This window comes from Delphinapterus leucas, chromosome 6 (assembly GCF_059928025.1).
Source record: "Delphinapterus leucas isolate spDelLeu-1000000601 "Yukka" chromosome 6, BTC_Dleu_Yukka2, whole genome shotgun sequence".
Classification (NCBI taxonomy): Eukaryota; Metazoa; Chordata; class Mammalia; order Artiodactyla; family Monodontidae; genus Delphinapterus; species Delphinapterus leucas.
Genome location: NC_143134.1, coordinates 71,371,162 through 71,395,141, shown reverse-complemented (window position 1 = coordinate 71,395,141; position 23,980 = coordinate 71,371,162). Strand labels below are relative to the sequence as shown.

The window sequence follows — 23,980 nt, the reverse complement described above, 5'->3', positions numbered from 1 at the left end:
AAAAAAAAAGTGTGGCCAAGGTAGTGCATGGCCAAACTGAAATGAAAGCTTGAGGTCACGGAGGTTACCCAAAGGCCATAAAACTACCAAGGCTCATGAGAAGATGCAAACTGTAGGGGACAACTGTGAACAGGTACCATGGTCCTTAAGGAAGAGGTTGAATGACCAGAGAGGCTTCACTAGGGGTGGTTGCTGAAGGTGGGCACAGCACGTTCTGGTAGATTTTTAACTCACCTCAAGGTGAAATACGGGCCCACGGTGTAAAGTTGTGTTACTGACCACAAAGGCTGTTGGAGGACTTTGATCCAAATAGATCACAGTAGCACCATGTACAGCCTTATGAGACATACTAGTAAAATCTTTACTCGTTTGCTAAATATTAAGACCAAATTGACTAAGTTAAATTATGACATTTACCCAGTTACAATCATTTGGTACCTCTGTGACTCTCCACTTTTCCTAGAGATAACCAAGTTCAGTTCATAATTCTTCCCATTGTCCACGTAACCAGGATATTCAAGCTAGGAGACACTCATTTAGAGAAGCCAGTTCAGGGGTTCCTAAAATGTTTATGCTGTAGACCCCTGTGGCAGTCTGATGAAGCCTATGGGTCCCTTCTCAGAACAACATTTTTAAATGCATAAAATAAAATACATAAAATTATTAAGAAAACTAATATTGAAATAGAGTTTTCAGAATATGATAATATATTAAGAAATGCTTTCCTTATTAAGAAATTAAATAACATGATTTAACTGTGGTTCTTAAAACTACTGTAATTTTAAAGCAGTGACATGCATATATTTTGAGGCTGCTGCAACTATTGTAATATCACACGAAAACATCTGTGATTTTATTAGTGATAAAGTTTAATGCTAACATTACTGTGGCTTGTTACCTACATTCAAAATTGAAAGAAATATTAAATTTAAGTGAGAGGTCAGTGAAAATAAAATAAAAATGTATCTTTTCGCCCATTCAAGTTCATGGACCCTCTGAATTCTACCCACAGTCTGCTTGGCAGTCTATGGATCCCAAGTTAAGAATCTATGAAGAGTTTAACTTTTTCCATCCTTTCACCTAAACTGGAATTCTATTCCCCTTTATTAGAGAATAGAGAAGCAAAACAGAGTCTGCTGTTTCCAATTAACATTGCATATTCACCCAAGATGGTGGTCCACATAAGCAAAAAAAAAAAAAAAAAAAGTAAAAATCCTTTGAATTTTACTTTACAAGTCTCAAGCCATGCTGTACTGTAGATTTTCTGATTAATTTCTTACAGTTCTGTATCATGCAATTATTTATCCCTGGTTATTTACACACCTTTGCTTTACACTTTTTATTCACGGTCAATAAAAACCTGTTCTAGAGTTCCTCATGCAGTCATACAGTCTTTTAAAGATGTCATCCCTTTGTTCTTCACTGGAATTATGCACAATTATTCTATGAGAATGTCAGTTTTGATAACATCCAAATCATGATGACCATCTTCAAATTTTGAATCTTGGACCACAGTTATGTACACTTCCTGAAACCTAGAGTACATGTCTCCAAATGCCCTGGAGTCTTCCTGCTACAATAGAGCCATTTTTATTCAAGATTCCCATCACTTTCACATCTCTAAATAATGTTCCTCTGATGTGTAGAATGGATCAATTATTTTGCTTTCTAAAAAAAAGAAACTGTCAACCAAAGAAATCAAACATTTACTCATTGTAATATTTGTACTGATAATTCAAGTTCCTCACCAGTGGATACACAGATAACAGAAACCTCTCACCACTCCTACACCTAATTGGTGATCATTGCCAGGCATGCAGCATCCACCCATGATTTCCACTAGGTCAGGAATTCTATGACACACTCCCACCTTGATATCATTCCAGCCCCCTATTTCATTCTCAGTCAAAAGCTTTCATGCCACCAATCCTGAGTTTGTGTGTTCCCGTGAACACAACATCCAAATACTCAGAACACCTGCACTTCCTTTCGAAGAGCTTACAACATCGCTAATTATTAGAGGAATGCAAATCAAAGCTACAGTGATTTGTAAAACTCACACCGGTCAGAATAGCCATCATTAAAAAGTCTACAAATAACAAATGCTGGAGAGGGTGTGGAGTAAAGAGAGCCCTCCTACCCTGCTGGTGTGAATGTAAATTGGTACAGCCACTGTGGAGAACAGTATGGAGGTTCCTCAAAAAACGAAAAACAGAGTTGCCACATGATCCAGCAATCCCACTCCTGGGTATATATCCAGAGAAAACTATAGTTCGAACAGATACAGGCACCCCTGTGTCCATAGCAGCACTATTTACAACAGCCAAGACATGAAAACAACCTAAATGCCCATCAACAGATGAATGGATAAAGAAGATGTGGTATATATATACAACAGAATATTACTCAGCCATAAAAAAGAATGAAATAATGCTATCTGCAGCTACAAGGATGGACCTAAAGATTATCATAATAAGTGTAGTAAGTCAGAAAGAGAAAGACAAATACCATATGATATCACTTATATGTGGAATCTAAAATATGACACAAATGAACTTATCTATGAAACAGAAACAGACTGACAGACACAGAGAACAGACTTGTGGTTGCCAAGGGGCAGAGGGGGGAAGAGGAGGGTTGGATTGGGAGTTTGGGACTAGTAGATACAAACTATTATACATAAAATGGATAAACAACAAGGTCCTATTTTATAGCACAGGGAATTATATTCAATATCCTGTAATAAACCATAGTGGAAAAGAATATAAAATAAATACATATATAACTGAATCACTTTGCTGTACACCAGAAACACAAAATTGTAAATCAACTATATGTCCTTAAAAATTTTAAGGTTTTTTTAAAAAACTGCAACTGAAGAGCTTATTTTCCTTGGAAGAAGTGACACCCTTCCAACCCATCATAGTCATAAATGGAGCAATTTATACTTTTCAAACCTCTTGGAATGAACCCAGAAAAATCTAATGCAATTGAATAAGCTAACTCTCAATCTAGCGGTCTTCCCAATATGTCATGTTGTCTCATCTGAAAGTTAAGGATGGATTTAATTCATATGGTCTCAAGCTACTTATTCAGTGACCTTTTTGTACTATAAAATGTTCAGAAGTTGTTTTTTTTTTCTCACACTCACAGTTTTTTTAAAGTGTCTAAAGTATCATTATTATGATGATACATAGTGGCGGGAGCAAATATTTCTTAGATTTCAAATTCATCGTAGTTAGCCATGGTCATTAGGTCATCTATATTTAACTCCAAGGTCCAGAGGAATATTGAGCTACATTTTTTACTCAGTCTCAGAGGAATAATTTGACTGCCCATAATTATACTGAGATAATGTACCACAAACTCCCACTAGAAGGCACTGGTTATGTCTACTCAGAGAAAAATGGTTGTAAATTCAAAGAGTGAATTATCCAGATACTGATTTTCTGTTTTAAACAACCACACCTACATTATTTCCAAACATGAATGTAACTCAATGTTTTACATGTTAGTTTCCTATGGCTGCTGTAACACATTACCACAAACCCGATGGCTTGAAACAATACACATATAGCCTCCCACAGTGGCTTGAAACAATACACATACAGCCTCCAGGTGTCACCAGGGCTGTGTGGCCTCTGGAGGGTCTACAGAAGAATCCATTCTTTACCTCGTTCAGCCTCTCCTGTTCCCTGACTTGTGGCCACATGACTCCAATCTCTGGTCCCCTGGTCAAGAGTTACAGTAGATTAAGCACTTTTTAAGCTTACGATGTTCAAACATCATAGAATTATTGTCTTCTACATTTGTTTCTCTCAGAGAGCTATAGTGTGGTTGTGCTTTTCATCTGAAATACAGTTTCTCTATCTGAAGACAAGCAATTTCAATTTCCTTATTTTAAATTTATATTCTGCTGCTTTACTGAATTCTTTCTATTATGTGAAAAAGTTTTACCATTGTTTTCCTAGGGTTTTCCAGGTACATGATCATATTATCTGCAAATAGAAACAATTTTACTTCTTCTTTTCCAACTCTTATCCCTCTAATTGTCTTGGCTATTACTTCTAGGACAAGGTTGAACAGTAGTACAGATAGTATGAGTATTTTTCTTGTTCTTAGTATTAGTGGAAGTGCCTCTAGCATTTTCCCATTAAGATGCTGGCCTTAAGAATGAGTTACATATCTTTTATTAAGTTGGATTTTGTCCAAAGATTTTTTAGCATCTCTGGAGATGTCTATATGATTTTTTTCTCCTTAGATCTGTTAATGTGGTGTATTATTTTACTGGATTTCCTAATTGTGAAACAACCTTGCACTCCTGGAATAAATGCCACTTAATCATGGTTTATCAGTTTTTTATTGTGGTGTTGGATTCTATTTGCTAATGTTTTATTAAGTAACTCTGCACCAATATTCATAAATTATATTGGTACTAATTTTCTAATTATAATTTCATTAGCTTACTTATTAAAAAAGAATTTCAATACTCTCGAATAAATTACAGAGCAGTGGGTTTATCTGGTCTTTGATGGTTTGGAAGAATTCCACTGTGAAACCATCAGGATCTGGTACTTCCTTATGAAGTAGCTCCCTTATAACCTTCTCTATTTCTTTGACGGAAATTAGTCTGTTTTACCTTCTGTTTCTAACAAAATCAATTTCTTTAGGACACTGTTTATTCCATACAGGTTTTCAAATTTATTTGCACAGATGTTGGCAAAATTGTCTCTAATGATTTTTTTTAATTCTTCTGTTTTAAGTGTTATTTCTTCCTTGCCAATTCTTGTTTTGAATATTTATACTTCTCACTAGGTTAGTTAGTAGTTTGTATATTTTGCTAATTTTTTCAAAAACCATGGTTTTGACTTATTGATTACATCTAATTTTATTTATTATTTTCCTCCTTTGTCTTTGCTTTTGTATACATTTTCTAGCTTTTTGAGTTTGGAATTTAATTTGTTCATTTTCATTGATAAAAGTGTTTAAGACGATAAATTTTCTTCTAATCACTACTTTAACATGTAACAAATATAACAGATTTCTCTATCCTCATCCCCATTTTTAGTGTTAGATGTACAATGAAATACATTAAATTCTCATCACCAGCCCTTCTGAAGCTCATCTCCTCATGTGTTAGTGGGAGTCTGACAGATACACAAGAAGGGTCCTGGTTACAAATTCCTGAGTTCTTGCCGATGTAAAAAACATGACAATGCTGTTCTACTGCTGACGTACTTTGTATTTTGTTTTTTAAAAACAAATATTATGTTGTTTTTGAATGTCTAAAGCCACGCAAATACCTTTGTAAGATATTTTATCTTTTTGCCATGTAACTCTAAGGACTTTTTAAAAAAGCTTTATATAATCTATTTTACTGAGATAGGTCTCAGAGTTAGTTGTTATGGGTCAATATTCTCTGATATCTAGTAAGCCTTTTTAATATGTAGATTCTGACCTTTTACTTGCAAGAAATAAGGATTTTTTAATTATAGTTTTAAATATTAATTCTGTTCCACTGTTTTGTGTATCTTTTTTCAGGGAATCCAGTTATACCTAATTGGATCATCTTTGCCTACATTGCATTTCAAATACTTTCTCTCTTACCTTTCTATTTCTTTTTCAATATCATTTTTCATTCTCTTGGTATTTTCCTGACTTTCTTTAATGCTCTTATTAGGTTTTCATCTGAGTCTCAGATACCTTAGGGAATTTTTTAAATTAGTCTTCATTGGTTATTATTCTATTATTGGTCTACTATTGGTTTTTAAATTTCTGCTTCAAATGTTTGTTTTTTCAAATCCTCAAAAGTTTATTTGAGAATATTTTATTTTATTTCATTTAGTTGGTAGAAATTTCATCAGTTGATTTAATTTGCTTCTCACTTCCTGCTATATTTTTAAGGTAGTTACATACAAATGAAGACTGTTCACACCTCTGCATTTCTATGTACAGGTGGCTTGGAGTGGTTTAAGAGATGCCTACTTTAAGAGTACACTCTTCTATCAGGGTACTAAAATGTGGTAGATTTACTGGATGGCTTTTTAAATTATTTTTAATTTTTTATTGAAAGATTCTTTAAATTCTATAGTGCTTTACAATTTTCCAAAATAACAACCTTTTTTTTCCCCTACCCCTATATTCGCCCCCCACCCCCTCCCCTCTCCCCACTGGTAACCACTAGTTTCTTCTCTGTATCTCTGAGTCTGCTTCATTTTTGTTTTATTCACTAGTTTGTTGTAATTTTTTTAGATTCCACATATAAATGATATCCTACAGTATTTGTCTTTCTTGGTTTGACTTATTTCACTTAGCACAATGCCCTCCAAGTCCATCTATGTTGCTGCAAATGGCAAAGTTTTTTTATTCTTTTATGGATAAGTAGTATTTCATTGTATATATATACATTTTCTTTATTCATTCATCTGTTGATGGACACTTAGGTTGCTCCCATACCTTGGCAATTGTAAATAATGCTGCTATGAACACTGGGATGCATGCGTCTTTTAAATTAGTGTTCTTGTTTGTTTTTCGACATATACCCAGGAGTGAAAATGCTGGATCATATGGTAGTTCTATTTTTAGTTTTTTGAGAAACCTCCATACTATTTTCCACAGTGGCTGTACCAATTTACATTCCCACCAACAGTGTAGGAGGGTTCCCTTTTCTCTACATCCTCGCCAACATTTGTTATTTGTATTCTTTTTGATGATAGTCATTCTGATAGGTGTGAGGTGATATCTCACTGTGGTTTTGATTTGCATTTCCCTGATCATTAGCAATGTTGAGCATCTTTTCATGTGCCCGTTGGCCATCTGCACTTCCTCTTTGGAGACATGTCTATTCAGTTCTTCTGCCCACTGTTTTTTGTTTGTTTGGGAACAAGGCTGAAGGGGTGGGGTTGTTTGTCCTTTTCTTTCTTCTTTTGCCTTGTAGGATCACAAATGTGCTTTCTTTTATTTCTCTGCAACATGTGGCTTCCTAAGGGTGCCTCTCCTGTTATAACTTCTTCTCTTCTCCTGAAGTGTTACCTTTCCAAAATTGCTTCTTGACACACTGTTTGCAATTTAAGTTTCTTTCCTATTGTCATTTTCCTGATCTACAACATCACCTTTTTTCTTTCCAGAATTTTCACTCTTAGAGTGGACTTCCTTGTTACGGTGATAGCTTTAGATCAATATGAGGCCTGCTACAAGTTCTTCCTTCTCTATTTTATGCAACTTTTCAGGGACTGCCCTTGTAACCTATAAGGGCACACAGCAGGAGGATGAGAGAGAACTCACTGAGACTCCATGTTTATTTTTGCAGTTGCAGGTATTTTGAAGTTTGGACAGTTTTCATCTTCTTGTTATGCTGAGAACATGAGTTTTATTTCTTCTTGTTATTTTTGTTTTGGGAAGAGGATATGTTGGGATATTGAGGTTTATACCATCACCATTACCTCAACTACTCCGCAAATTAAAATACTTAATAATGTTGTACCACCACATAAAATACTTCTAATGACTGTCAGCTATGAGAGTTCTCTACCCTTGTCATGATACATACCCCAAAACATGTTTATTAATTCTCTAGTAAATTAGAGCATATAATCTCATGCCCCAAATAACATAGGAAGGCTGGGCATCTCAGAATCACAGAAGACTTACATGTACATGTCTGTCCAAAAAAGAAGAAATCCCCCCCCTCCGCCACATAGTTAACTAACTGAAAGTGAAAAAAATATGAGACAAAAAGAAAAAGCAGAAATGTTAGGGAGCAGATACATGGTAAACAACTATCCAATAAGAGACTTTTGCTATGTGCCTCAGTCTTTTTCCAAGTGTAGCAGGCCATCTCCCATTAATTTGCAATATTTATAAATACCTTGGGATCTGCAGTGTCATTAGTTGGACTTGGTTAGGCTGACAGCAATGCATAAAATTTAGATTCACATTCCTCTTCCCTGCCCTAATTTACGGATTTTCATTCATCTTTTATTTTCTGATACCCACGATTCAAGACGTAGGTATTCTCTCAACCCTGTCCACTATCTATCTCCATGTCTTCTTTTTTTTTTTTTTTTTGGCTGCGTTGGGTCTTCATCGCTGCTGCGCATGGGCTTTCTCTAGTTATGGCAAGCGGGGGCTACTCTTTGTTGCAGTGTGCAGGCTTCTCATTGCAGTGGCTTCTCATTGCAGAGCACGGGCTCTAAGCACACAGGCTTCAGGAGTTGTGGCACGTGGGCTCAGTAGTTCTGGCTTGAGGGCTAAGAGCGCAGGCTCAGTAGTTGTGGCGCACGGGCTCTAAGCACACAGGCTTCAGGAGTTGTGGCACGTGGGCTCAGTAGTTCTGGCTTGAGGGCTAAGAGCGCAGGCTCAGTAGTTGTGGCGCACGGGCTTAGTTACTCTGCGGCATGTGGGATCTTCCTGGACCAGGGCTCAAACCCGTGTCTCCTGCACTGGCAGGCAGATTCTTAACCACTGCACCACCAGGGAAGTCCCTCCATGTCTTTTAAAATATACGTTCTAAACCCATGACTGTGTAAATGTCAAAGTTTGTGAAATATATTTTAGATAATGAAATAAAACGTGGCTAGTACAGAAAATATGGCTAGTATAGAAAATAGTATTGCTGGAGTGAACCAGTTGTTTATCCCCTAAGATACAATAAACCCACAGTGAGCACTCTAGCTTCCTTTCTTCTTCCCTCCCTCCCTTCTATCCATCCACCAATCCATCCACTGTTCCTTCTTTCTTTCTCTTTTCCCATCTTGTCCTAACTTCTTTGTTTCACTCTATAAAACTTCACTGTAATTTCCTGTATTTGAAACAGCAGCTCACTCAGTCTCCCCTGGGAGTGACTTCATAAAAATGCTTCCGTGTCTGAACCTAAACACAAGGCAAATTTTATTTTCAATAATCTCTTCCCTGCATTCCTGCAAAGAAGAAAAGCGAGCTAAGCCTTCCAGACAAAGAAATGAAGTCATGATGAAGTAAAGCTGACTAAAAACTAAACAAAGGTTCCCACAACAGGATCTGCCTTAATCATAAATATGGGCCTCTGCCATCCAGCTATCCAAAGCAAAGCAAAGGACCTACAAGCCAAAAGCACACTGGAACTGATTTTCTGTTCCATCGATCAGCGAAGCTCTGTTGAGAGATCTCCTATACTTTGAGATATGTGCTTCAGCTCTACAATTGAGCAGCAAACTCCCTGAGAGCTTCACGGCAGGACTATATGCGATAACTAATTTTAAAAAGCAGGATTCTTCACCTGGTGTTTAGCAATTTGTGTTAGAAGCACAAATATATTCTCTTCACACAGGTCCACAGCAAGTCCAGAAGAGACAAAGACACTGATGCTTTCTGACTGGTACTGGAATGTATGCTTGGTAAAAGCAGTGACTTTGTTTTAGTCATTCCTTGTGACAGGCAGACTCTGAGATGGCCCTCAATGGTCCCTGCTTCCTGGTATTCATGCCACTATGGAACTCTCTCCCATCGGGTGTGGAATGGCCTACTGGCTGACAGACTACGACAAAGGGCATGGCTGTCACCTGCATGATTAGGTTACAAAAGACTGAGAATTTCATCTTGCTGTCAGACTCCTTTCTCTCTTACTGGCCTTGATGACACGAGTTACCATGTTGGGCAGCCCATGTATGGAGGAACTGGAGGGGACCTCCTGCAAATGGGCCACAAGGAATCAAGGCCCTCAGTGAACAACGACTGATGGATTGAATTATGCCAATAACCCACACAAGTGGGCTTAGGAGAGGATCCCTCCCCGGTCAAATCTTTACATGAGACCTCGGCACAAGCAGCGCCTTGACTGCAGCTCTGAGAGATCCTGAGCAGAGGACCCTGCTAAGCCATGCCAAGACTCCTGACCCTAGAAACAGTAAGACAAGCAGTGTGTGTTTTTAAGCCACTGGGTTGGTGGTTATTTGTTACTCAGCAATAGATAACTAATACCCTGCTACCTGCCCAGCACCTTGGACAGTGCCTGGCTCATGAGCAGTAAATACGAACTGCATTAACCAATAAATGAAATTAATTCCCACCACTGATATGCGGAGCATTACCGAGGAAAGTTAGTAACCTATTCATCACAGTGCTGCTGTGCACAACACAACCAGGTGAACAGACTCGATTTTCTACAACAAACATTCTAACAAATGCAAGTTTCTAAAACCAACATATAGTAAGTAGATACAATTTCTCATAGCAAACATGTTAAATAAGCTTTTCAGTAGTCGTAAGACCCTCAAGGTCGACTTATGTTTCCCAGGAGATAACAATAAACTTTCTATAGTTAAAAACAAAATATCATGGGAGACTTTTTTTCCCCTTCACAAAGAGACTGGCCAGGAACTCAATTTCATGATGACAAAATTCAGAATACGCGTAGCTCTGATCCAAATAGTCCTTCCACCTGACCTGACAAGTGCTCTTTATTCTTTATGCCTTCATGGTTCCTAACTGGAAAATATGCTTCAACCTTCTCCTCACATTCTCAAAAGCATTGGGGCCAACCTCTTCCCTTCTTCTCAAGGTTTCTCACTCAATACTCCTGTGATTGTGGCCTGTGATTCCAATTTCAGTTTTAACGAAGAGTGAGTAACTATTTTAAAGTCCCTCACTACACATTGTGATAATTGCTATGAAAGCGAGAGGGCTGAGCTAAATGGCGGTGGAGGCAGTAAGAACAGTGGGCACTTAGCCTGGTGAGAAACATAACTTTCAAACTAAAGGATGAGAAGGACCCAAATGCACAAAGGGCTGGGATGGGGATGTGGACATGGAACAGCATTTCAAGCAGAAGGAACAGCACATAAAAAGGCCCTGAGAAAAGATCCGTCAGCAGAGAGGTTGACAGCAGAGAGTTAGCCATGTTCTGAATATGAAAGACAACTATACACAATGAATCTATTGCAATCACAAAATATACATGTCCTCCAACAGTCCTGCAGGAAGTCCAGCACAGACAAAGAATCCTGACGCTTTCTGAATGGTGCTAGAATGTAAGCTCCACAAAAGTGGCAGCTTAGCTTTACAACTGCTTGTCAAATATCTTTGCATTATTTTTATCTGATAACTTTGACTCCATTTACTTTGGAAATTAACTGAAGTCATTTTGAATTTTTCCACTTTTTATTATTCTGTTTATTTTCCCCATAACTTTATGAGGTAAAACTTATCTCAGCTTCCAGGAGAGAAAACCAAGGTTCAGGCAGGTTCAGTAAACCTACCCAAAGTCATGAAGCCAGTAAACCTACCCAGGGTCATGGAGCCAGTAAACCTACCCAAGGTCATGGAACCAGTAAACCTACCCAAGGTCATGGAGCCAGTAAACCTACCCAAGGTCATGGAGCCAGTAAACCTACCCAAGGTCATGGAGCCAGTAAATGGGGGAATCTGATCTGGTTGATCCAACCACCTCACCAGCCTTATCATAAAACAGAGGTTCAAATGGTGAGAAGCAATTAACAAAAAAGGGTCACAGAATTTTATTTAGATGGCTGGCCTGGAATTCAGGAAACCTCATTTCTGTCTAAAATACGCCAAGAACAATACTATCAGCCACTCTACCCGCTCCCTCAGGTTTCTAAGCTCATTGAAGAATCCAGCTCCCTCCAAGCAACAAGCAAGTGTTTTCTCATCCTATGGGTTTGCAGCTAGACATCCAACTTTATCACAGGCTAAAGACCGGGTAGCTAAACACAAGATGGTATCATGGAAAGGGGAAGGTGCTCAGGTTTTGAGGACAATATACCTGGAACAAAATGGACCAATAAAATAAGGGACCAATAAAATAAGGGTAAATAAATATTATTTACCCTCCAGGTCACTGTGAGGCTAGAGATAACGCGTGTAGAACCTACCACGAAGGAGTAGCTTAGCTAAATGGAGGTAAATATAATAATTAAAAAGTGATCTGGGATACCCAGCCATCTCTCAGACCTGAAAAAAAAGACCTTATTCAAGAATATAAGGGCGTTCCAGTGAGCAAGGAATCTGTCCCTATTAAAATGCTAATGCACTGGAAAAACCTAACCTCCTCAGCTTTTACCCACAAATCTTCGGGGTGAAACCCTGGCAAAATAGAGAGGGAAGTGAGGGGTGTGGGGAAGGCTCCCAGGCACCGGGGATTTACAAGGGAGGAAAATCCTGGGAGGAGGAGGCTACTGACGACAGAACGCACTCCACATGCTCCAGTGTGCCAGGGTTAAGAGTGTACATCACCTGTGACCACAGGAGGGGGAAAGGAGGTACAGAAGGAGTTTCATCATCAGGATGGTTCTAATCTGATACATTTTTATAAGCGTCATCTTTTCAAGTAATTATCTACTTCCAATATCCTGTGGCCAGTCACAACACAAAGCACAAATATGACGTCAGTGATATTGCTTTTCTTCCCCTTCAACAACCTCTTTGTTTTGAATAACAATTCTGAAAATTACGGGCAACTATGCTATCTACAGTTTATGCACGAGATCCCCATGCCTCTTTTCTCTTCCCGGGGCACTAAGTATTAATCAGTGGATTGCCTGTCTTTGGACTAGTTTACTCATTGGTACTGATCACAGACCACAGTTTAGTAAGACTATTGAAAACGGGGGAGGAAAGGGATCTTAAAGGGTCTTTATTTGGCCAGGAAAACAAGTCTCTTCATCTATTTCCACTTCTGGTGTCTTTAGACTCAGATGCACAAGGGCCTTGAACGGTTTTCCATTTGTCATCCGTTCGAGGTACCGTTACTGCCTGACAGAGGAAGGAAACGCTTTTTCTTCACTGGTATACATCCCATAATGCTGGAACACAAAACCAGGTCTAGCTGAAAGCCTCAGTTTCACTGCATTAAATATCTTCCTTGGAAAGCTATAATGAAATCATGAGAGCACTGCTTCTGGTAAAATAACAATGAAGAAAGGAGTTACTGGGCAGGATTCTGACGGTATTTCACATCTTCAAACAACTCTTCAGGGCAACAATATCGAGATAGTTGCTAGGATCAAACAGCAGCAAGGTCAGATGTGCCCGTGAACAGAAGGAATACTACTGTTTGGGGGAGAGGCTACTGTGCTAGAGAAATATGTAGTTGTTTTCCAAATAGTTTAGATGGAGGCGTGTTAGGGTGTGCTGCATTTGTGACTGCTGGGGCAGGCAGGAGGGGGAGTTCTGCATTGCTCCTCCCTCATGTGTCCACGTGACGGAAGCGCCACTAGCGCGCGAGAAGACTGCTCTTCACTGTGACGGAAACTGGGGTATGAGAGGCGGGGCGCAGGGTGCTAACCACGCTGCAGTGTTTCTCACAAGGAAGAACGTCCCCAGCACAAATGTTATTTGTGCCCCACTGAGAAATGCTGTGCCCCAGTGAGGAGTCTAGCCTCCCTCCCCACCCTCGCCCTGTCTCCCACAGGGTTCTCTGATTTGTGCCTTTGGGAGCAGGATAGGACCTGCTCACTCCGGCCCCCTCCCTGCTTGCTTCTTGGTCTGCTGCTTGGAGAAAAGTTATTCTATGGGGTGCTCACCCCAAGTGGGAGCAAGTTCAATTTATAAGAGAAGAATGAGAAAGCCCACTGTGGTATACATCCAAGCCCATGCCCTCTACCAGCTTTTTCAGTAATTGTGATGAAGAAGGCTGTTATTGTAGTTCCTGCAAAACCCCATTAGTGAGAATGTGAGTGTGAGAGTGTGTGAGTGTGTGTGTGTTACACCCTACATGACCCAGATGGTCTAACTGGCAGTTTTAAAACACTGCCCCCAAATTCTTTGATACTCCTCCCATAAAGAGGCGGGGTCTACATCCTCTCCCTTTGAGCCTGAGCAGGTTAATAAATGCTTTGACCAATAGAGCACGACACAGGTGATGTCAACTGACTCCCATGCATGCATCACAAAAAGGAATGCAGCTTCTGCTTTGTGTGCTGGAAAATTCCCACTTGGAGCCAGAAGTCTCCCTGGTAGAAAGCCCCAGCGTGAAGAAACCATGCAGGAGGAAGCCACGCCATATGCAGAGGTCACCTGTAGTCTCCATACTGAAAGCCTCAGCATTCTAGTTCATGTCCAAAGGCCATCTACTGGCAGAATTCTTTCTTGCTCAGGGAAGATCGGTCTTTCATCTATTAAGGCCTTCAACTGATTTGATGAGGCCCACCACATTCGGGGGCGGGGGGGGAATCTGCTTTCCTCAAAGTCACCAATTTAAATATTAACCTCATCCCAAAACACCCTCACAGAAACATCCAGAATAATGTTTGACCAGATATCTGGGCACATGGCCCACCCAAATTAACAAGCAAAATTAAGCATCACACCAGCCCAGATGCAAACCCAGGTGAAGGAAGCCTTCCTAGATCCCCCAGGCCAGGCTGGCCACCAGCTGTGTGCCAAGGAGTAACCTGTCAATGCCACAAGGAGCAAAGGAATCACCCAGCCACTCCCTGCCTGGTTTCTTAACCCACAGAGTCTGTCTGGGAGCATTATAAAATAGTTATTTTAAGTCACAGAGGTAGCTTGTTATGCTCCAGTAATAACTGTGACGCTAACTTTAACTTACGTTCCTCCCCCTCCCCCTTAACAAGCATCAGCTACACTGGCCATCTCAAACACACCAGCTCCTTCTAGCTCCAGGGCCTTTCCACCTGCTGTTCTCTTGGCCTGTGATAGTTTTCCTCCAGCCCGGTGCTTAGCTGGCTCTTTTCATCCTTCCTGTCTCAGATCAAAGATTACTTCCTCAGAGAGGCCTTCCCTGACCACACTCTCTAAATCAGCCTTCCTCTCAATGTCTCTGTTTTTTCATTCTGTTCGTTTTCTTTAAAACATTTACCTCAATCTGAAATTACCTTGCTGTGTCTTTGGCTACTGTCTTCTCCCAATTAAAACATGAGTTCCACACAGCTGGGTCTTTATCTAGCCCCTGTATTGCCCATACAGTGATCAGCACAGAACAGATGTTCAATAAATATTTTTGGAATGAAAAGTAATTAATGCTCATGTCATACATAGGGGACTGACTTCCAGATTCTGTCCCTAGACCTCAGTTTACTAACACTTTTATCACAGACTGAATGAAGGAAAATTAGTCCTCCCATGTGATACAAAGGATATGCTTCTCTGACGTTTCTTCTCCCTCCTCTAATGAGATGAGCAACCATGAGGGGACAAAAGACCTAGCATCCTCTCACAACCTCTCAGAGACAAAAACCACTGCATTTTTATACTGGATTATCAGTGTGGCTTATTTACATATTTTCCAAACTCTTCCAGATTAACTAAAAGACAACTCTAAACTGAGGAAGGGAGGAAAAGTTCTCTCTTTTCTCCTGGAGATCCACTCTGCCTTTAGCCTTTGCACAATACAGTCTCAGCTCTTAATTTCCTCCCCCAGACCCACAGCACGGGGCTTACAGAGACCCTGGAGAAAGGAGTGAAGAAGAAGCAGCCTCATTCCCCACTTTTTTTTGGTTCCCCTCCCTGTCCCAGTTCTTTAATACACTTGAGGTATGAAAACAATGTATATTCTTCCCCATCACCTGAACTCAACTCCTGACTCACAAGCCCTTCCTACCTGCAGCCACCCTCCTCTCCCAGCAGGACCCAGCCCCACCCTATATACTTATTAATTCCCTTGTATTCTGATTCTCCCTTGTATTAACCATGTCTTTTCGTTTTGTATTCTGAGGCTTTGACATTAGGGGCCTTGCTGATGCCGGGAGAGAGTGCCCCTCCCAGGGTAAACCAATTCCTAAAGACAGTAAACAACAAACCTGCAAGCACACTTTTCAAATATAATCCAACCAATCCAAAGCCCACACTCCAACCACCTGCTTTATTGGGCCGTCACACTCTGGGCCACTATCCACTTGCCCTCATCACCCCAGGGCCAGATACCCGACCACTAGGGAGAGCGTGTATGCACCAGAATCCACTGGAATTGTTCAAACTAGCCAATCTACACCTGCCCACCCGGCCTCAGCCATTCCTTCCCACAGAAAGCACGGCGAAGGCTCCTGCCCACAGCTCCCCAGCTCCCCCGCCTCCTGATGGACTCCAGCGCTTCTCTTCACCCCCCCCCCGCCCCACCATGCTGTGCCCTCTTCTCTTGAGAACTGAGTAACAAACTATCTTTTCAACGGCAATTGGCTCCTGATCTGTTGACCTTACTATACCTCCGATTGTCTGTTAACTCACTATATTTTAAAACATCCTTCTAGACTGTAAGTGAAGCCAGTGTCTTAATCATTTGGGAGACAACTCAGAGCCTGCACTCTCAGTACTCAGTATTTTAATTCTCATTTTAGCAAGATTTAAAAATTCTTGAATTAAATCACTGACTCGCTCAAGAAACATTTATTGATGCCTTGTGTGTACTGTGGAAGGCTCTGGGGATAGGAGGATGAACTAAGCATGCAGGCAGGCTCCTGGTAGGAAAGGGGCTCAAAAAATTGTTAAGGAAAAAAGGAATAGATGAATGTCTTCCCAGACTCCACAAGCTAGAGCACATTACTGGCTGTATCCCCTGGTATGTTCCCCTCATAAAATCACTGTCAATTTTGGAGGGATTGAAAATAAACTGATTTGTCTTGTTCTGTTCCATTCTTTACGTGACAAACTATTGAGGCCAGGAATCTAAAAGATTTTTCCAAGCTATTATCAGATTTCATTAAGCTTCCTTTGAAACATCTTCACAAAAATACAGCCTAGCTATTCCTCAGAACAGCCTGAGAAAACTATTGTTTTGGGGACAAGACATAATATTATTCAATAATTATTCAATAATTCAATAATATTATTGAAAACAGTCAACACTTACTGATCTCTTAATATATGCCAGGTATTGTATCAAGCATGGTGTTTGCATCCTTCTATTTGATCCGCATAACATGTGTATTATCATAACACATGTGTATTATTTTACAAATGAAAAAACTGAAGTTAAGTAGGATGAAAGTTTTGCTAAATGTAGCACAGTTATAAAAGGGTCCAGGCAGTGTTACTCCAGAATCTACTTGTTTAATAACTAATTCTAGATATGAGTTAAGAAACTATACAGTTTTCTAATGGTACATTGCTTAGGCCCTTTCTTATAATCCATTAAAGAATTTGGGCCGATCTTTATTCCAGGAGAAATTCTACCCTTTCAAAATGCTGCTACTAAATGTACATTATTTGAGTACAATAGAATGTTTCTTCTAATAGTTCATTAGGATTTGTTTGTAAGCTGCTCTGCCTGCTCACCTCTGCTCACCATCCACAGGAGTCTCAGTTGGTTATATAGTAAAATGAGCTACTTTTAAAAAAAACTCCAGAATTGTTCTCCAAAAACTCTCCATAAAAAAGTGGCAAACCTTAGTAACTGTGTTCATATACAGAATGCATGTTAGGACTCAAGCTGTTAGGAGAGCGAGTTCTCTGCTTTTTTGTGAGTGAATCTTTCCCAAGGAATTCAGTCAAAATCTTGTGGCAATGACTGCTTGCCTTAGCTTTAATTATTCTTTTTATTTCCATTAATTTGCTTTAATACATACCACACAGGTCATCTCCAGACTTGATGTGCTACACCGGGGGAAACTTACTCCTCTCTGTAAGATAATTATATCCTCATAGGCCAGGCACTGGGTGTGCTCTGGGGAGTCTACAACTTCAGTCACCTTGAACCTCTAATATTTCTTCTTTTAAGGCACTTTTGTGGAAAAGCCACAGGACAGCAAGTACCATGTATATCTCAAATCTGCTCTTCTGTTTCTCTCTATGTATGGCTACAGATTAAACAAAATTACCGTAACAGGCAAACTGAACTCTTTTTCTGGCACCCTGAGTTTCAGAATTCCCAGGAGCAACACTGAAATCTACTTCTCTTTTCTTCTCCTTTCCAAAAGAGAAAGCAATGAGCTGCTGAGTAAGGCTTTTGATCTCTTGCCCAACCTCAGGCTTCCTAAAATACTGGTCAAATGATGTTTAATGTTTAAAGACCCAAACCTCCCTATCCCAGCCTAGAGTAAAGGGAGAAGACACACGTGAAGGGTTTCTTTTACTCTACAACAAGCAATTTTTGAGTGCCAACTATGTGCCTGGATCTGTTCTAAGGCCTTAGAGATGCAGCAGTGAATCGGTATCCTAATTATCACTGAGCAGGAGGTCAGTACTTTAAATTCCCACTGGAACCAAACCACAACGCAGAACACTTTAAACTCTACACAGCGCCTTAGAAGTTAGGGTCGGAAGAAACCTGAGGAGTCCTAAAAGACTTGCAGCTGCCTCAGGCTCTATTCCCTACACGTATTAGGACCGGGTACTTAATATGAGCTGCAGGAAAGAGATGTGACCCCCTCATATTTATATGCAAAGTTTGGTGCGCAAGTATACACATTTTCTGGGGCCACGTTCTAGACGTTTCCTCGAATTCTCAAAAAGGTCCGGGATCCCACAAAGATTAGCAGCATTCCTTTAATATACCCACTGCTCGGCTCGAGGAACCCAGGGGGCTGCACTTGCATGTCCTTGATAAAGGTCACCTTCTGAACCAAAAACTAATGCCTGGTAGACACCACACAAGCCGCCCCAGGGGCTCAGACTGCTGCACACCCGGCTCAGTCCTTCCTACACCCAGAACTTCACCCTCAAGAGAGCTTCAGGCTGGAAGGTGGCCCACTGCCTCGGAAAGGGAGCGAGGCCTGGAAGGAAGGAGACATAGGTTCCCGGCGAGGAAATCACGCGCCTCACTTTGGACAACCTATAAGTTATGGCCGAGACTAGTTCGCAGAGCCTGTCTGCCCGAGCGCCAAAGTTTCTCTGAGCGCAGTCAGACACAATTAGATCCATCTGGGCCTCTTCAGCACAGGCGAGGTAGCCCCGCACTTCCCCCCGGCGAGCTGTCGTGCGGAGGGGGCGCACACCTGCTCAGGGCCACGAGGACCGCACCCCGCGCCCCCCTCCCACGCACGCGCCAGGGTCCGCCACTTCCGAGCGCGACTCGCGTGCGTGGGTCGCGCCAGTACCTCACCGTCAGTCACCGTCGCATCCGCCTCCTCCCCTGCCGGGTGCACCTCCAGCCGCAGAGACTTCGGGTTGGGAAGCGAGAGCGGCCCCGCAGCGAAGAGCTGCTCCTCGGTGACGAAGCGCAGTTGCACACGGTAGTGCCGGCGCGCCGGGATCCGGACGGGAGCGGGAGCGTCAGCCATGGTGCGAGCGCCTCTACCACAAGCCCGAGCGGCGCCGCCCCGCACTGCTCCGTGCGCCCAGAACCCGCCGCGGGAAGGGGAGGGACTTGGAAGCGCCGCACCTTCCTCACCTCCGCCGCGAGTTCGCTCTTCGTCCGCCGGCTGGGGCCGCCCCCGCCCCCTTGCGCATCCGCTCGCAACAGCCGGTGTCCGGCTGCCGCTGCCACGTGGCGACCCCCGGCACACAGGGCCGCGCGGTAGCTGCGCGGGAGGGTGCAGCCATCCCACGGGGCCGTGGCTCCGAACGCACAAGTTTAGAGAGCACGCGAGGCACCTGGAGGCAGTTGGGGTTTGTAAGCAGAAGGGTGACACCTGCTGTTCGCTGGTACCGCTCGGCGGGCGTGGGCGTCGGTTTGGAAATGGCCGCGGCCCGAGCTTCTTCTGGGTGGCCACTGGCTCTCGGGCGGGTTCTGGGGCTCCTCGCGCTCACGTGTGAACAGCCGTCCCAAGTACCGAGCTCTTTACTCATTGACAGGGTCCCGGCAGTAGCAGCCAGGCGGCGGGGAAGCCCGGGGACACTCTTGCGACTGGCTGGTCCCGGATGATCACGTTCATCTCCCATCACCTAAATCGGAATTGAAAACGTACTCGCTGCTGGATTGTGAACCATTTCGCTAGACGTGAGTCGGGAGGGCCGGGGACTCTCATCCCCAAGTTGACGCCTGACTCCACCAGCTACCTAACCTACCCAGTTAGCTCCAGCGTCAAAGCATGGAGGCTCCAAACCGTACCAAACATTGTCTTCTCTGCAGAGAAATTGGTCTTCTGCTGCAGGGGGGTAAGAAAAAGAAGCAGTCCTTCTTTTGAGGAGAGTGCCCCGCAATCGTAGACTCATTTGCTATAAAGGGAACTTTTCAAATTCTGAACCAACTTCTGTGTCCTAAATCCGTAATCTCCTGACAGTGAACTGCAGGGAAGAAGCAAGGATTGTAAATCCATTTGGATTCCATGAAGACAATGTCCTTAACCAAGCAGGCTGACTTTACAAGAATGAGCTTCCCTCGAGGCCCTGGGGTTTGTAGCTTCAGAATTTCCAACTGGACTGTTACACCCAGCCTGGCTTTATGAAATCCCTGGTCTCATTCATCTCCCCACTCCCACCCCACCTCCCATGTGATCCGAGTTTCTGATGTGGCCTCTCTGCCTCCTCCCCTTATTCGCTCCCAAGGCTTTCTCCTCCCTCTCTGTCTCTTGTCTCTCTCTTTCATCTAAATACCACCCCCCCCTTCCTTCTTATCTCATTCTCACTTCCTCCTGTCTCATGGCCTTGACTTGCGCCCTGGAAGCCCCTGGAAATCAGAAATCCATTAAAGAGTTGGAGCTGCGGAAAGGGTTTCTGGTGTGAAGACCACACCAGTATTCTGCCCCACCCTGCCCCCCCACTGTATCATTCTGCCTCTCCTGCTTCCGGCCTCCTCAAAACATTTTCCTGCCTTCCTCATTTCTTTCTACCTTCTCAAAAGAAGGTACTTAGTGATGGCACTAAGTACTTTTGTGCCACCCAAAACCCTCCAAAGTAGTTCATGAACCTCTTTATCCTCTTTTTTGACAAGCTTGTTCAGCCTTCATATGCTGTCAGCTATTAACTTGGATTTATACTAAGATGTGAATGATGGATGAAAATGATTCATAAAGCATCTTTACAAGGACAATATTTCCACCATACTCTCAAGAAACCTGGAGTTCTGTTACTTAAAGCAAACAAGAAAAAATAAAACATAATGGCAGTCTTTCCCGCACAGTAATGCAGGGGGCAAAAACCCAACTTAGGCCAACTGGAGAAAAAAGTCAAAATATTATGATTCACCACAAAGCCGGGAAATCTAAACTTTGGTCATGACTAAATTTAGGGACTCCATTAAGGTTGACCAGATGGTCTTGTCTCCATCTTACAGAGAGGTCTTAGTCACCTGCTAGATGCCGTCACTGATTTACAACCTTCCAGCAAAGGTAGCACTTCTCCTCTAACTCCAAATCAGGTTGAGCCATTTGAAAATGGCTGATTTGCTGTAATAGATCTACCCAACTTGGAACTTGGACTAGGGAGACTGGAAGCCTTACCAAATTTGCATCACCTGAATGACGGATGAGCAGATAACCAAAGGGAGGAGGTCTCTGGGATGCTAAAAGCAAGTTATAATCATGACATGTAACACGGAGTGCTTACCACGTGCCTGGGACTGTAGCAAGCATATTACATACATTCATTCATTAATCCTCTGCACCACCCTGTGAGGGGGTAATGAGACTATTACGACCCTTGTTTTGACGAATGAGGAAACTAGGCACAAAGATTAACCAACTTGCCCAAAGTCACAGCTTAGAAGTGGCATAAGTCCTCTACAACAGTTCAGACACAAAAGTCCATGAACGTCCTTACTACCACTTGTCAAAGTTAGAAGCTAGTAGACTAATTTCTTAGTATTCCAAATGGATAGCGCTCAAGACCTTTATGAGTCCCCAGACTTGTGAGCATGTTATTTAAACGGTTCCCACTTTCTTTCCTCTCCTCCTCCCACCCTCACACAGATGGTTAAGAATCCCTTACACTTCCCCTCCACAGGTGTTTCACCTTCCAATAGTTTTATTTACACTTGAGCAGGTTTGGCCCTGGTGCAAGCACTAGCAGAGAGTTCCATGAGTCATTTTTCTTTTGTGTTGAGTATAATGCAGACTCACTCATCATCTGTTTGATCCACCACTGAAGTTGACTTTCTATCCTGAACTTCTGTTTTCTAACAGCCATCACTCTCTTCCATCTCTTCCTTTCTGTCATCAGCACTTTTCAGGGCCAGACTTTTTTTAAAAAATCAGTTCAGGATAGTTAAGACAGAGGAGAGCCAGCCTGCAATGGAATGTCGATTGGGAGCAGCTGGAACGTAACTGCTACGTTCCTGTCTCCGGCCTGCCAACGTCAGCATGTGCCAGGGGGAAGCTGTGTTTTGCCAGCCATTTGCAGAGATAGAATGGAGGTCTGAGGATCAAACTGGGGAGACTAAAGCCATGCTCCAGATTCTTCCTAGAAAGAATGAGTTCGCTCAGAAGTGAGGGAGCAGCCCTGGTACCTGACTTCCTTGAGAGACTGTTTCCAGCTCCTGATGGACTGTTGTCAGTATAGCATCAAAAGCATTGACTTTGTTTATGCATATGATCTGTGTCCAAAGCTCTGAGAGATTCTTTCTACCCTTTTCTTTCTCCAGATAACACATGGAAAAGGACATCTGGCCAACCTCATTTGCAGGGGCCTGTGGCTGCTAGCTCAGCTCAGCTTCGGCACCCAAAGGGACGTCATCAGACCACTGCTGAGCTGAGAGAGAGAAAGGAGGTCCACCTTTGTCTATCTCCTGCTTTCCCCAGGGTGCAGCCCAATCTGCAAATGAACTGCAATTCAAATAGCTTGAGGTCTAGACCAGGCTCTTCAACCCCTGACGAGCCCTTTTCCTCATACCCTGAGCAGCGAGACCACAGTGCCTTCTCCCTTCCCCTGACTTCACAATATATTATCCTCACCAATATGGCGGCCACACTACTTAGCATGTTGTTCCACCAAAAAAAAAAAAAAAAAAAAAATTCTGTGCCTCAGCCAAAAAACAATTTTCTACACATCATGAAGAAATTTTGATGCCACTCCCAAGTCCACCTCAGACAGTTCTGCTGCTGTCCTTGGGACATGATTCTAGCTTGAGTAACTCAGATACGGGACAAGGTACTCATAAAAGGAGGCGGGAATTAACCCTGAGATAAACCCAACCCACATCACAGGTTTCCTGAGAAAGGTGTATGGGAATGGCCAAGGTTAGAAGCAGAAAGTGATCAGGTCTTGCAGGCAGAGGCGGACCTGAGATGAGGGAAGCATCTGGACCTGGGAACTTCCCTCAGCTCACAAGGAAAAGTCACATTTCACATGCTGTTTTTCTCATCTCACGTTGTAAGTTCCTTTCAGTGCCCCATCTCGGGGCTGCAGTTTGTCAGCTCTGCCTCTGCAGCTGAGTCTGGTGGTGGGTTGGAACACAGCATACGAGAGAGAAATGTACTGGCCTCCGGGGGAGGAAAGAGCATTTATCTACAAGACTGTTTCCAGGATTGCAGATCATTACTAGCAGGAAATGAAAGGGCCCCCCACAGGGCTGGGAGTGCAAGGGAGGAGCAAGCCATGCTGAGGAGTAAACCAAGAGGCTTGCGGGGAGGCAGATTTGGGGTCCAACCTCAGACCCAGTCCTTACCTGAGTAACTCAGGCAAATTCCTCAGATGCTTTGAATTTATGGAAGTTTTTACAGTAAACACACAATGGCCCTACAAGCTTATTGTGAAAATTAAATGACACTGTATAGCAAGCACTGAATATATACAGCAGCTATCACTATTATTACTCATGCAAGAAAATATGGAAAAGTAAAAAGACAAAAGCTTAAATAAATCATATTCCCTCACCTGACTACAACCATTGGAATTATTTTAGAAGAGTTATTTCTTACAATTTTTTTTTCTATTAGCCAGCTAATCTTGGCATTGTCAGCTTTTTTTTTTTTTAAGAAAAAAACAGTGTGAATACCCACAGGTAGGAGAGATATATGTATATAGGATTGACTCCGTTTTCCCCGATAAGAAAGACTTACTAGTTACATAGGCATGCGCGTTTCAGCTTTTATTTATTTTTGTTTTTGTTGTTCTGTCATTTATTTATGGCTTGTGATTTATATTGTACTCATGCCCAGAGGCACATTGGCATGTTTTGTAAACTACCAAATAAATAAACAGCAGCTATATTTCC

At 42.3% G+C, this 23,980-nt stretch overlaps 1 protein-coding gene across 4 annotated transcripts in view; it reads right to left on the bottom strand.

The window, feature by feature from the left end:
* LOC111174638 (histone-arginine methyltransferase CARM1-like) overlaps positions 1 to 19,467 on the bottom strand; it is a 286,474-nt gene extending 267,007 nt beyond the window's left edge. Inside the window, exon 1 of one of the 4 annotated variants that reach the window (XM_089913251.1) lies at positions 18,992 to 19,467. In XM_089913251.1, the coding sequence (XP_089769377.1) occupies positions 18,992 to 19,169 (178 nt within the window). In that variant the 5' untranslated portion in view covers positions 19,170 to 19,467. The remainder of the gene's footprint in view (positions 1 to 18,991) is intronic. The other 3 variants (XM_022573594.2, XM_089913253.1, XM_089913252.1) reach the window with 3 other exon arrangements.
* Positions 19,468 to 23,980: the final 4,513 nt, after the last annotated feature.